At 52.0% G+C, this 12298-nt stretch overlaps 1 protein-coding gene across 1 annotated transcript in view; it reads right to left on the reverse strand.

Annotated features, from left to right (window-relative positions):
* Positions 1-12298, reverse strand: part of Top1mt (DNA topoisomerase I mitochondrial) — a 21364-nt gene that overhangs the window by 5761 nt on the left and 3305 nt on the right. The window contains exons 3-12 of the mRNA XM_005354054.3: positions 10457-10578; positions 8218-8340; positions 7265-7452; positions 6517-6661; positions 6044-6187; positions 5588-5773; positions 4442-4510; positions 4123-4237; positions 2542-2669; positions 1894-1988 (exon numbers count right to left, since the gene is read on the reverse strand). Of these exons, the coding sequence (XP_005354111.1) occupies positions 1894-1988; positions 2542-2669; positions 4123-4237; positions 4442-4510; positions 5588-5773; positions 6044-6187; positions 6517-6661; positions 7265-7452; positions 8218-8340; positions 10457-10578 (1315 nt within the window). The remainder of the gene's footprint in view (positions 1-1893; positions 1989-2541; positions 2670-4122; positions 4238-4441; positions 4511-5587; positions 5774-6043; positions 6188-6516; positions 6662-7264; positions 7453-8217; positions 8341-10456; positions 10579-12298) is intronic.

Raw genomic sequence — 12298 nt, forward strand, 5'->3', positions numbered from 1 at the left:
TGAGGTTCTGAAACCACGAAATTGACAAGGCAGCCATGGAGAAAGGTTTACATGGAGACGTAGACTCAGCCCAGATATTCTGCGTGTTCTTCTGTCACAGATCTCAGCCATGAGCACAGTGTATATTAAGTCCGTGCCCTGGACTCAAAGTGGCCTGGGGAAGCCCTAATAAAGCTAGCCATGAATAATCCAAATATGAGTTGAAAATTCCATTTACAGCTGCATAAAAACAGGATACTTAGCTTTTCCTTGAAAAACTACAAATGTTTGCTGAAAGAGATAAGATTTAGTTTTGATTATATTGGTTTTCCTTTTATAGGCTCTCAGCATGGCCCAGAATGGCCCTGAACTTTCTATGTAGCTGATCCTGACTTCTGAAATTCCTGGTCCTCTCCCTCCCAAGTGCTGGGATTACAGGTGTTTACTGATTGTGTTCAGACTCATGGTGTGGTACTCTCAATTCAATTGGCAAACCCAATACTACCCCCATGGTCATGGGGGAGAATTTCAAGTGTCCCCATGTAGCCAAAACTATCTTTAAAGAGAAAACCAAAGTTAGGACTTGGGTAGTGGTGCATGCTGAGAGCCCCAGCCCTCTGGAGGCCAAGGCAGGACTGTGAACTTGAGACCAGCCTGGGGTACACAATGAGACTGTGTCTCAAACCAACCAACCAACAAACAAAAAGAAAAAGCTGGAAATCTCATTCATCCTGATCCAGACACACAGCCAGCAGGATGGACAGGGGCTGACACAGGACACAAATAAACAGAACAAAACCAAAGTCCAGAAATGAACCCCGCATCTGCAATCAACTGATTTCCAACACAGGTGCTGGGCACATTTGGCAAGGGCAGAGACCTTTCCTTAGCACACAATGCCAGGAAGTGAGGCTGGACCCTCAGACCCCAGACAAAAGCGAATTCAAGATGAACTGAGGACTTCTGTGATAGCTAGCACAATAAAGCTCTCACGGGAGAACTCGGGAATCCACCTGCATTGTGGAGCCAGAAAATGCGTAGACACAACCACTGCCAGAAATGACGTAAGAGAAACGAGACCCAGTGGGCTCACCAGGCAAGGCAGCCACACCTATGACCCCAGAGAAGCCTGTTGGGGCTGCTGGAGGCCGGGAGGGTGGGAGGGGCTGCTGGAGGCCGGGAGGGTGGGAGGGGCTGCTGATGGCCACACGATCTCTTTCTGAAACTGGCCACACACCCGTCAGAACTGTGGGCTTGCTTTTGCTTTTTGTTTGGTTTTGGTCCTTTTTGAGACAGGGTCTTTCTGTGTAGCCTTGGCTGCCTTTGAACCTGCTTTGTAGACCAGACGGGACTTGAACCCATTGAGACCTGCCTGTCTCTGCCTCTGCAAATGCGTAAAGGACACTACCCCGCCCAATAGAGATGTGCACTTTGGAAGGGTAAAATGCGTGCCGGGAAAATTAGCTCAACCAACTGCCCAAGATAAAAAAACCAGGAAGAGCCATAGCCGGCCTGCACCCTGGAGCAGGCGCCAGGGCTGTTCCTTATCACATAGCTCTGTAATTGCATTACTTCTGTTTAGGAGCAAAAGCTTTCAGAAATCACAAAATTAGCTAAAGAAAACCCAAGGCAGCCAGGCGATGGTGGCACACGCCTTTAATCCCAGCACTCAGGAGGCAGAGGCAGGCGGATCTCTGTGAGTTCGAGACCAGCCTGGTCTACAGAGCTAGTTCCAGGACAGGCTCCAAAACCACAGAGAAACCCTGTCTCGAAAAACCAAAAAAAAAAAAAAGTAAAGAAAACCCAAGGCTGACCACACCCAAACAGCTTCCAAGGCGGCAGACCACACCCAAACAGCTTCCAAGGCGGCAGCCCACACCCAAACAGCTTCCAAGGCGGCAGCCCCGCACGTACCTTCTGGGCTTGTTCTCCCCTCGTGTTCTAAGGTCAGCCTTGGCCTGCTCCAGCTCCACCTGGGCCTCAGTCACCTGGGCCTGCTTGGCCTCAATCTGTGAAGAAATCAACCCTGGCATGGCTGCTTCTGTTCCTCAGGATTCTCCCCACAGCTGTTGGCCCCATATTCTTTTTGGGGGTTACAGTAGATAGAACTCAGAGGCTGACCAATGCTGGGTAAACTACTCCAGGAGCCACCTCTGCCCTGGCCTTACATTCTGAAACAACACAGATGGCCAAACAGTCCAAGAGAAGGCCCCGTGAAGCCACATGGGGCTGACCCTATCTTGTCCTGTGGCCAGGAGTGAGGTCAAGAGGACTCGAGGGTCCTGCACCAGCCACAAATGGATCCAACGTGCCCGCCGCCTGGACCTCTTTCTAGACTAGAACACAGGCTGTGTCCTTGCAGGGAGATGAGAGGCAGCCTATATGGCTCTGAACCTAGAAGCTGGTTCCTTCCATGGCTGAGCGATTCCAAGTCCCTGGCCCCAGGCTCCGGGAGCAGCTATACCCACCACACATTCCTGCCCTTCATGGCTGCCTGGCCCCAGGAACGAAAGGAGAATGAGACAGTGGGCCTGGGGACAGTCACTACAGGCGCCTTCCCACCTTTTGCTGGAGCTTCTGCATTGACTTCTCGAAGGTCTTGGGGATTGCTCTCTGGTGGTTACAGAGGACAGCCACAGCCCGGTTCGCCCGTTTGTAAGCTAAGACTTTGGAGGTTAGGCTGTCGTCAGCTAGGCAAAGACAATGGCAACTGTCACTCTGCTGCCCCCTGCTCTGGCCTCCCTTCCTCCCTCCTGTCCTTGGAGGAGCTGACAATGGAGGCCGGGCCTTGGCATGCCAGGCAAGCGTTCTACACTGAGCTACACCCTTGGCCCTTCAGGGCTCTTTCCGGACATGTTGTAAACGTGGGTCCCTTCTATGACACAAGGTCCCAAGGAGGAAACGACCTAAGCTGTCCCCACAAGCCAGGGACAAGTTTAATCATAGCAGTGGAGGCACTGAGAGTCCTCACCTTACATGGGAGCTGGACCATGTCCTATTTGGCAGAGGCAAGAGCCCCAAAGCTGACCCAGGCTCCACCACTCCCTTCTGGAACAGAGTAACCTGAATCCCCGAGGCCCGAGGAAAGGTGAGGTCGTGTTGTCTGAGCTCGTGCAGTCCGGGATCCTCACCACAAGGACCCACAACACTGAGGCCCTATTACCCGAGCTTTACTAGGTCACATTCTCTCCAGTTACGTCACTGAGAAGCCAAGGTTCCGGATGTTACGTCACCCATCTGCATGGCCACTTGTCTCACACTTCCTCCTACCTGAAGGATTCTAAGACCAGGCATCCCCAGAGCAGGAGGCCATTCTTACATGACTTACAAAACCATACTCGGAAACAGGACCCTGAGGTTTCTTTTCTTCAAGGTTGGGCCTGGGAGGATGCTCTCTTGCCCAGGTTTCTGGCTTCCTATGGCCCTCTAGAAGGGGCTCCCCTACCTACTTGCCTGCCCTGATACACGAGAGATGAGCTTACTGGCCCCAAGTCAGTCATTGTGGCTGTCTGGGATTTAGTGGGGGAATAGTCTGGATTAAACATTTAATGGCACTGAGTCTTCGCCTTGCCCTGACTAGCGAGTTCCCAAGTCCATGGGTCTCAATGTCTCCTTGAGGAAAACCTGCCCAGGGAGTGGAGTGGGCAGGGGTGGTCAGCATTGACCTTCATACTTTTCCATGCTAGGAAAAGCAAAAGAAGCAAATACTGGGCAGGCTTTGTCTCCATTGAGCATCTGAAGACAGCAGGGGGAGACAGAGATCCCAGGTTGATGCAGAGGAATGAGAACTGGAAAGGTCTGAGGGTACAAAAGGGGTCAGGAGTGCTTAGGGTATAGAAGCCTCCAAGATCTGACTAAGGAAGAGAGGCAAGGCCCTACCTAGAGGAGGAGGGGTGAGGACAGACTGCAGACGGACACCGGCTAGCAGAGGTGGAGCAGGAAGCGCGACACCTCCTTGCTGGGGGTCAGCGAGGCCATTCCTGCGCAGGGACTGACCTGGAGCAATCTTCCACCAACAGACAGCTGTGCCCAGCCCGACATCAGCTCATGCCTAGGGCAAGCCAAGGTGCAGCCAGCCCATAGGCAGCTCCCATAGGGGACAGTGTGGGTGGCCCCCAGGGTCAGGTGTAAAAACCCACTCACCCCTGGTCAGCACCCGCAGCTGCTCCTGCAGAGTGATGGAGGCATTGTAGGTCCGGAACACCTTGGCTGTCAGCCCCTCCATCAAGTCCTGCAAGTGCTTGTTCAGGCTGGCAGTCTGGATACAGAGAGGAGGAGGGAGTCACAGATGGTTTCCTTAGAGACCTGAGTGTCGTGGGCTATTCTCAGCCTCCAGGAGAGAGGGCAGGGAAGGGGGCTTCAGCTTCTGGGTCAGAGCAGAGAACACACTGGGGACAAAGACAAGCCAGACTTGAGTCCCCCCTCCTTTCTTGGACCTCTTGTGACCACCGTGCAGGCTTACAGTCAGTGCATCAAACAGGTCGTCCCTCGGGTCTTTGTCCTTCATGAAGTCCTGAAGATTCTGGAACACCTGAAATAGAGAAGAGCTTAACTTACGGCCACACTGGGACTTCCGAGCAGAAGCCAGCGAAGCAGGAAGATGGTCTCATGAGGACAGCAAAGATCACACCATGCATGCACACTTACAGAGGAGAACAGAGGGGTATACACACCGAGTCCTGGAAAGAGGTGGGGTCGGCATAGTGCCAGGCCTACCCACTGCAACCTGCATCTGTGCCTCCCAACCCAAGCCTGCACGTGGTCACTCACTGCTAACCCATCCATGGCCGTGCAGTTGAGCAGGCCTTTTGTGTCTCTACAGATTCACTCAGTGGCTTTAGCAGGCATCTATGGCCAGCCACGCTGACCTCCACCCAGGTGACTCAGGGCCCTGTACTTGTGGCCAAATCAGACACACCTAGCATCAGAGGGCCAACTCCTGCCTCTGCTCCCTTTCAGGACACAGCATGAAGATCCTCCTGGCCAGGCCAACTTCCAGAGGAGATTGCCCAGATTGCGCTGGCCTTTCCTTAATTTTAGGCTTTGCCCATCCTGCCAAAGGTGCCAAGGTGGCACCAACTCATCCTTGGAGCCTTATAATGTGACCCTCTGTAGAAAGAGGCTGGCCACGGGTGTAGCTATCAAGATGGGACCACACAGTGGCCCTGCTCCTGAGAGGATAGCACTGTGTGAGAGAAGAAGATGGGGAGAAAGCAGCTGCGTTCAACAGAGGCCGAGCTTAACCAGCAGCTGCATCAAATCTCATGGGACAGAAACCAAGAGAGCAGGAAAGCAAGGCATGCGTGGCACCAACGGAAGCAGGGGGAGGCAAGAATCAAATTTTTTTTCCCCATGCTCTTAAGGAACTGGCACCCAAACCCTGATGTCAGGTCTCCTAGGCCAAAATACTTATAATAGGGGTGTACATGACTGTGTGTGTGCGCATGTGTGTGTATGCGTGTATGTGCGTGTGTGCACGTGCATGTGCTCTTGTGTTTAAGCCCTGGCTCTGATGCCTGATCACACAGCCACAGGAGACACTGCAAGGTGCAGCAGGCCCCACTCTGACAGAGATCCCATTGTGAGCAGGGTCAAAGGGGAGACTCACAAGCTTTTCCACCGGCACACGGTTATTATAGCGGATAGAATCCTTCCCCAGGAAGTCCAGCTCCACAACATGCTTTTGGCCATCTGCCTTTTCGTGCAGCCGGACATGCTCCACACGGAGCGAGCAGCAGCCCACGGTGTCAGCTGTCTCCCCCTCTTCCTTCTCATTTCCTGTTCGCAGTGCCAGCTAGACCAGGGTAGACACCAATCAAGGCTGTGATTTGTGACATAGGAACACCCTCCCGGCACTCATGCATACACAGCGACACGTGCACAGGCATAAAGTCAATAACTCACACACACACACACACACACACACACACACACACACACGTGTACACATATCCATACAATTACACCTGCACACACGTAACTATTTGATGGAGGCTCCAGCTCCAGGGAGAAGCCACTATTGTCCTTGCTGCCAAGCTCTCAAGGCCCCCACACCATGCTATACCTTATCAATAAAATAAAGAGCCACAGCCAGCTGCCTTTTCTTCATTTCTGGGGACCTCCAGTCCACCTGATACTGAGCGCGGATCTTGTCGACAACCCCCTTCAAGCGTCGGGCTACCTCATACTTCTGCCAATCCATCTCCCCCTACGTGAAGACAAGAAACATCACTCTGCGTCCTATGAAGTGGCGGGGCAGGTGACTGGACACCTTGCCAACCCAGGCAGGTTTGACTGGGTGAGGGGTGAGGCAGCAGAGCCTGGCTCAGAAACCCAAGCCCCACTCAGATTCCTGTTAGACGGCCATCACCGGGCCCAGCTGCTCTCAGCATCGGCTGGCTGACCCTGGATAATCGCTAAAGGCTGAACTAATGGCTGAAGACTGTCCCACGCCTGCTGCCCTGGAACAGCACAGAGGGGAAGGCCTGATACACGTGCTCCAGGGCACAGAGTTCACCTGGAGGGTTATGCTCTCACCTTCAGCTTGGAGCTGGGGTTCAGTATGATGTACTTGGAGGAGTTCTGGATGTTCTCCGTCCACGCAGCCAGCCACGTGACTGTGTTATCTGAGCGTACTTCTTTCCACTGGTGGCCAGCGGGGGGCTCGGGAATCCTGGAATCCCTGCAGGAGAGCAGGGGGAGTTACAATTCCAAGTTCTTGGTCCTCAAATACAAGCAACTCAGGGTAACTTCCGCATGTGTCCTGCGGCCACACTCCTATGCAGGTATGGCTTTAAGCTCCAAGCTCCCCAGACCAAAACAGCTGCCAACTTATATGTGCACGCTTCCATGCACACGCCCCCGCCCCTCCAAGATCAGACCAGAACAGAAAGCTCTGTGCAGAGAACTCAGAAGCCCCAGCTCACATCCCAGGTGGGTGCTGCACACCGCTGTCACCTAGGGTCGCTGGAGTTTGAGGGGTAATAGCAGCCCAGTACCAACAGAATGCAGTAAGCCCCATGCCCACCATGCTGTTAGGTCTCTGGAAAGCCAGACGCTGAAAATTCACAGGACACCTCCCGCTAGGAGAACCCCAGCCCTGCTGAGCAAGACAAGAGGTTCCGCTGGTGCAGAGGGATGCTGTCCACAGCTACACCTGCTGACACCGAGCCCTGCCAAGACCCAGTGAGGGGTCCTACCCCAAAGAGCTAAGGACAAAAGTCACCTCACCAGGCAGCCTGGGCTAGACCCAGCCAGGGTCCAGTGCTCACCCTGTCCCAAATACCTGCTGCAATTGATGACCACGTCCTCTGGCATGACTCTTCTCTTCAGCATCCCCATCTTGGGATGGTCACCTCGGCCACGGAACAAGCCGGGTGGCTCTGTCTTGAAATTGCCTATTTTTTCTCTGTGGCCATCTAAGATGCAGTAGCCAAACTCCTGCTGCAGCTTTGCGGCCTCTTCTTTTAGTTTCTGAGTTAAAACAAGATGTGGTCATTAGGAGAGATGCTAAAACCAACCCAGTTCCTGTGCTAGCCAAGGTCTCTCCTGCTGCTGCTGCTGCTGCTGCAGGCCTCAAACCCCTGGCTCTCTAGGAGGCATGGGGAGCACATGGCACCAAGTTCCTCAAGCTGCAGTTCAGCAGGAGCAGGGAAGCCTTCAATGCAGGAGGAAATGAGCCAGGTTCTGGAACCACCCCAAAACCCCGCAATAGCTGGACAAGAAGTAGACAATTGAGAAAGAACTACATGGCGGGCTCCGTTAAATAGAGGGGAGATGTGCGAAGAAGCACGGTAGAGCCAGCTCACCCCACATTCCCGCCCTGGGGCCCTCTGCTGCTCATGACATTTCAAATGGTAGTGTGCACCTTCTCTCCCACCACCCCCACTTTGGTTTTTCAAGGCAGGGGCAGCCCTGGCTGTCCTAGAATTCACTCTGTAGACCAGGCTGGCCCTGAACTCACAGAGTCCACCTTCCTTTCCTCCTGAGTGCTGGGATTAAAGGCATGCACCACCACCACCCAGCGATAGTGTAGTTTCAAATGTGACCCTGGAAAACAGACTTGCATCCTGGACACGTTTAAAAAGGGGGTGTTGCTGCAAAGTACTCAGCACCTGCTGTGACAGCACCCACAGCCTGGTCCTCCTCCTAAGCTCTGTGGGAGCAAGACTCTGAGAAGGGCTCCCTGCGGCTTGCACCCACCAGCTGCTGCCAAGTGTCCCAGAACCCAGTGCTGACCTGCTTCTGCTCCCTGGGCAGGGTCCTGCGGGCCTCAGTTCTTTCCACGAAGTGCCTGTGGATCTCCGTGAAGTCACATTTGTCAAGGTGTGTGATAAGCTTCCTCTCCTCAGCTGTCATCTCCTGTACCAAAACCAGCAACAGGTGCTCAGCGCTCTAACCCAGGCACCTCCCTATGGCACAGTCCACACTTGGGGCCCACTGCACAGGATCACTGTGAGTCTGGGGTCTGGGCAGAGTGCCAAGGCCACCCCACTAACCAGTGGTTCTCACCCCATGGGTCAGGACCCCTCTAGGGGGTTGAACAACCTTTTCATAGGGGTTGCATATCAGATATCCTGAATATCAGGTATTTACATTATGGTTCATAAAAATAGCAAAATTACAGTTAAGAAGTAGCAACAGAATAATTTGATGGCTGGGGTCACCACACCATGAAGATCTGTATTAATGGGTCGCAGCACTAGGAAGGCTGAGGGCCACGGCACTATACCCTCAGCCTCCAGCAACTATTATCTCAGAGGCCCAGGAACACAGTGGAGGCCTATGAATGAGTCACGTGACTTCAGTTGGCACTAGCTGCCTCCATGGTACAGAATGGATGCATGCTGAGATAAACCCAGGACAAACAGGGACAGCGTGTGTAGTCTCAGGATCAGACCCGTGGCCCTGACTCACATCCTGAGCCTTGCTCCTTCAGAAAACAGCCAAACGAAATCGCCAAGCGAGGCCCTGAATCCACATCCCTCACAGGGCAAGACCTCCCATGCCCCACACCATCACGGGCCAAAGATTCTGCTGACAGAGCGGCTCACCCCAGGCTCCCCGTGTCAGAACTGCTCGACTCCCAGACTCCAACCAGCAGTAATGGACTCTACTAGAACGGACCCAGGGTGGTGATCTCGGGTAGCCAAGGAGCACCATTTCCAAGTGTAATTTAACATTTCAGTAACGACAGCGGTAAAATCCCCAAGCCACTAGCCCCACTTTGGAGATCCCCACCCTGTGCAAATTGTCCCCGTGGGTGTGATGACAGCTGCACTTTCGGGACAATTAAAGAAGAAAGCTAGAAAGTACTGGATAAGCTGCAGCAAACTCACTCGATACAATACTAAAAATCCCTCTTGCCTTTGACGGTTTGAACTTTGGCCAAACTATGCAGTCAAGTTAATAATATGTCTTACGATCACTTAAGGCTATGAACTTGGGGCTGGAGAAATGAATGGCTGCTCTTCTGGAGGACCTGGGTTCAATTCCCAGCATCCCATGGCAGCACACAACTGTCTGTAACTCCAGTTCCAGGGGACCCATCGCACCAGGCATGTGTGATGCACATATCTGTGCATGCAGGCAAAATACCCATGCACATGAAATAAAATAAAAAGTATATACTTAACCCTGCTATGTTACTGTGTACTCAGCCTATTTGTTTAACCTGCCTTTAAGAAAACAATGTAACCGGGCTGGAGAGATGACTCAGTGGTTAAGATCATCCAGAAGTCCAGAGTTCAATTCCCAGCAACCACATGGTGGCTCACAACCATCTGAAATGAGATTTGGTGCTCTGTTCTGGCATATAGGCATACATCTCAGAATACCAGAATACTATATACATAATAAATAAATTTAAAAGAAAAAGAAAACAATATAACTAACCTTACTATGACTTAGATTTTCTGTGTGTCAGCTTTTACAACCCAAGCTAATGTATAGCTTTAGTCTTAAACTATGCACTCTTCCATGTCCCTGACCTAAATAATGTGTTTTCTGTAAACTGTTCAATAAATACAGAACAAAGCACTTTGTTAGGGACAGACACAGGCACAACAGACAGGCCACATACCACAAAGCATAGTGAATTCAAATTTGGGATTATTCTTGGTCAAAACTAGGCAGAGAGAAGTCTCACGTGCATCAGTGCAATCATATACATTAAAGAAAGAAACAATGTGGCGGTGGTGGCGCACGCCTTTAAAACCTCACGCCATCTTTGCATCTCCATACTGTGGGCTTGTTTTCATGGGGCCGAAAAACTGACTGCTCCAGCCTCCCACTCTGAGAGCTGGATGCTGTCATCAGAGCCCCCAGGACAAGGTCACCACCGTCTGCCATGCTCGGCAAACACTGGAGTCACTGAAAGCTGGACGGGCGATAGAGATGGCAGCTGGCTGGGCATCCACCCCAGAGTATCCCCACCAGACAGGACTGGGACGGCTACTGGGGCCGCTGAGATACACACCTTCCGCCAGTCGCTGAAGAAGTTCCTCTGGAAGACTTCCTTGGTCGTACACTCGAGATGCAGAATTTTCCCGTACAAAGTGGCAACCTCCTCCGCTGCCAAGCTCAGTTTCACTGGCTTTCCTGTGAATAGCACGTATGCCAAGTGAGGGACCGCCCCGGGCCCGTCCAGGTGACACAACCTCCTACCTTAGTATGCAGTACACTCTGAGCATACCGAAGTTAAAACAACCAGCATTCACCTAAGGTAAGGGCGACAGACTCCCAGGGCAGCGCCAGGAGCATCACTGGGGCGGCAGCAGCTCCAGCCACTCACTGCTTTACTATGCTACATCATGCTGCTAAGCTTGTATTATATAAAAAAATCAACGTGTGTATTTCATTATTATTGTGTGTGCACACATATATCTCACACAGGGGTAGGGGTGTCACACGTGCCAGGGAGGGCCTGTGGAGGTCAGAGGACAACTTTGTGGAGGGAGTTTTCTCCTTCCATCTCTATGTGGGTCCCAAGGATCAAACTCCAGTCCCCAGGCTTAGGTGGCAAATGCCTTTCCTCACTGAGCCATCTTGATGGTCCAAAAACAAACGCACTTTTAAAAAAGTATTTCATTTTATTGCAATTCTGGGGATGAACCTGGGGCCTCATGGACGCCAGGGAAGCACTCCATCGGAGCTATATCCTTGTCCCTCACATGTGCAATTCTTTTTATCCACTTATTATGTATACAGTGTTCTGTCTGCATGTATTCGTGCGCAACAGAAGAGGGCACCTGATCTCATCACAGATGGTTGTGAGTCACCGCGTGGTTGCTGAGAATTGAACTCAGGACCTCTGGAAGAGCAGCCAGTGCTCTTAACCTCTGAGCCCTCTCTCCAGCCCCAACACGTAAAATCCTGAAATGCAAATTTCCACATAGGAAATTAAAGGAACAAAATAAAAGTTAGTGCATGATGGTGGGAGAGTGTGGCCCTCCACGCTCAGTGACTTCCTGCACGTCATGGAAAGGTCAGCGGGACACAGAGTGCACAGGAGCCCGACAGGACACCAGGTGTGGGCCAAGGCTATTCCTGATGCAAATCTCTCAAACAAGTGTCGGAAGAGTCTCAGAACGAGAATTTCAGCAAAGACGTGTGCAGGTAAAGGCACTTGCCAAGTGAGCGTGGCAACCTGAGTTTGATCCTGGGTCTGGCATAAAAAAAGACAGAAAGGGGGCTGGTGCCCTCTTCTGGCCTGCAGGCATACAGACAGAATATTGTATACATAATAAATATATAAATTTAAAAAAAAAGACAGAAGAAGAAAACTGACTCCATAAAGTTGTTCTCGGACCTCCATAGTGCACCGTGGCACATGTGCCTGCAGCCACATCATAGGTGGATATGGGCCCAGCCTGTGTGCACACAATCATAAGGCAAAGGCAAGTACATCTCTCAGTTCGAGGCCAGTCTGGTCTACGTAGCAGGTTCCAGGACAGCCAGGGCTACACAGTGAGACCCTGTTTCAAAATACCAAAAGCAAACAAATAGGAACCGGTTCTGCATTCCACACACACAAGGACATACATGGCACACCCTGTGTACCCTCCACCACCGCCTCTCACCAGCTGCCCCGTCTAGATGCAGATGTGGACCATCAATGTGTACTCAGGAGAGCTGGGAGACCAAAGCAGCTCACCCCAACCTTGGGCAAGTCTGGATACAATTGTGTCCCTGACACACAAACGTGTGTCTCCTCTTTCCTATATGCAGCCATCAACATCTTTGAGTGCATTCTCTCTCTCTCTCTCTCTCTCTCTCTCTCTCTCTCTCTCTCTCTCACACACACACACACACACACACA

This window comes from Microtus ochrogaster, chromosome 15 (genome assembly GCF_000317375.1).
Source record: "Microtus ochrogaster isolate Prairie Vole_2 chromosome 15, MicOch1.0, whole genome shotgun sequence".
Classification (NCBI taxonomy): Eukaryota; Metazoa; Chordata; class Mammalia; order Rodentia; family Cricetidae; genus Microtus; species Microtus ochrogaster.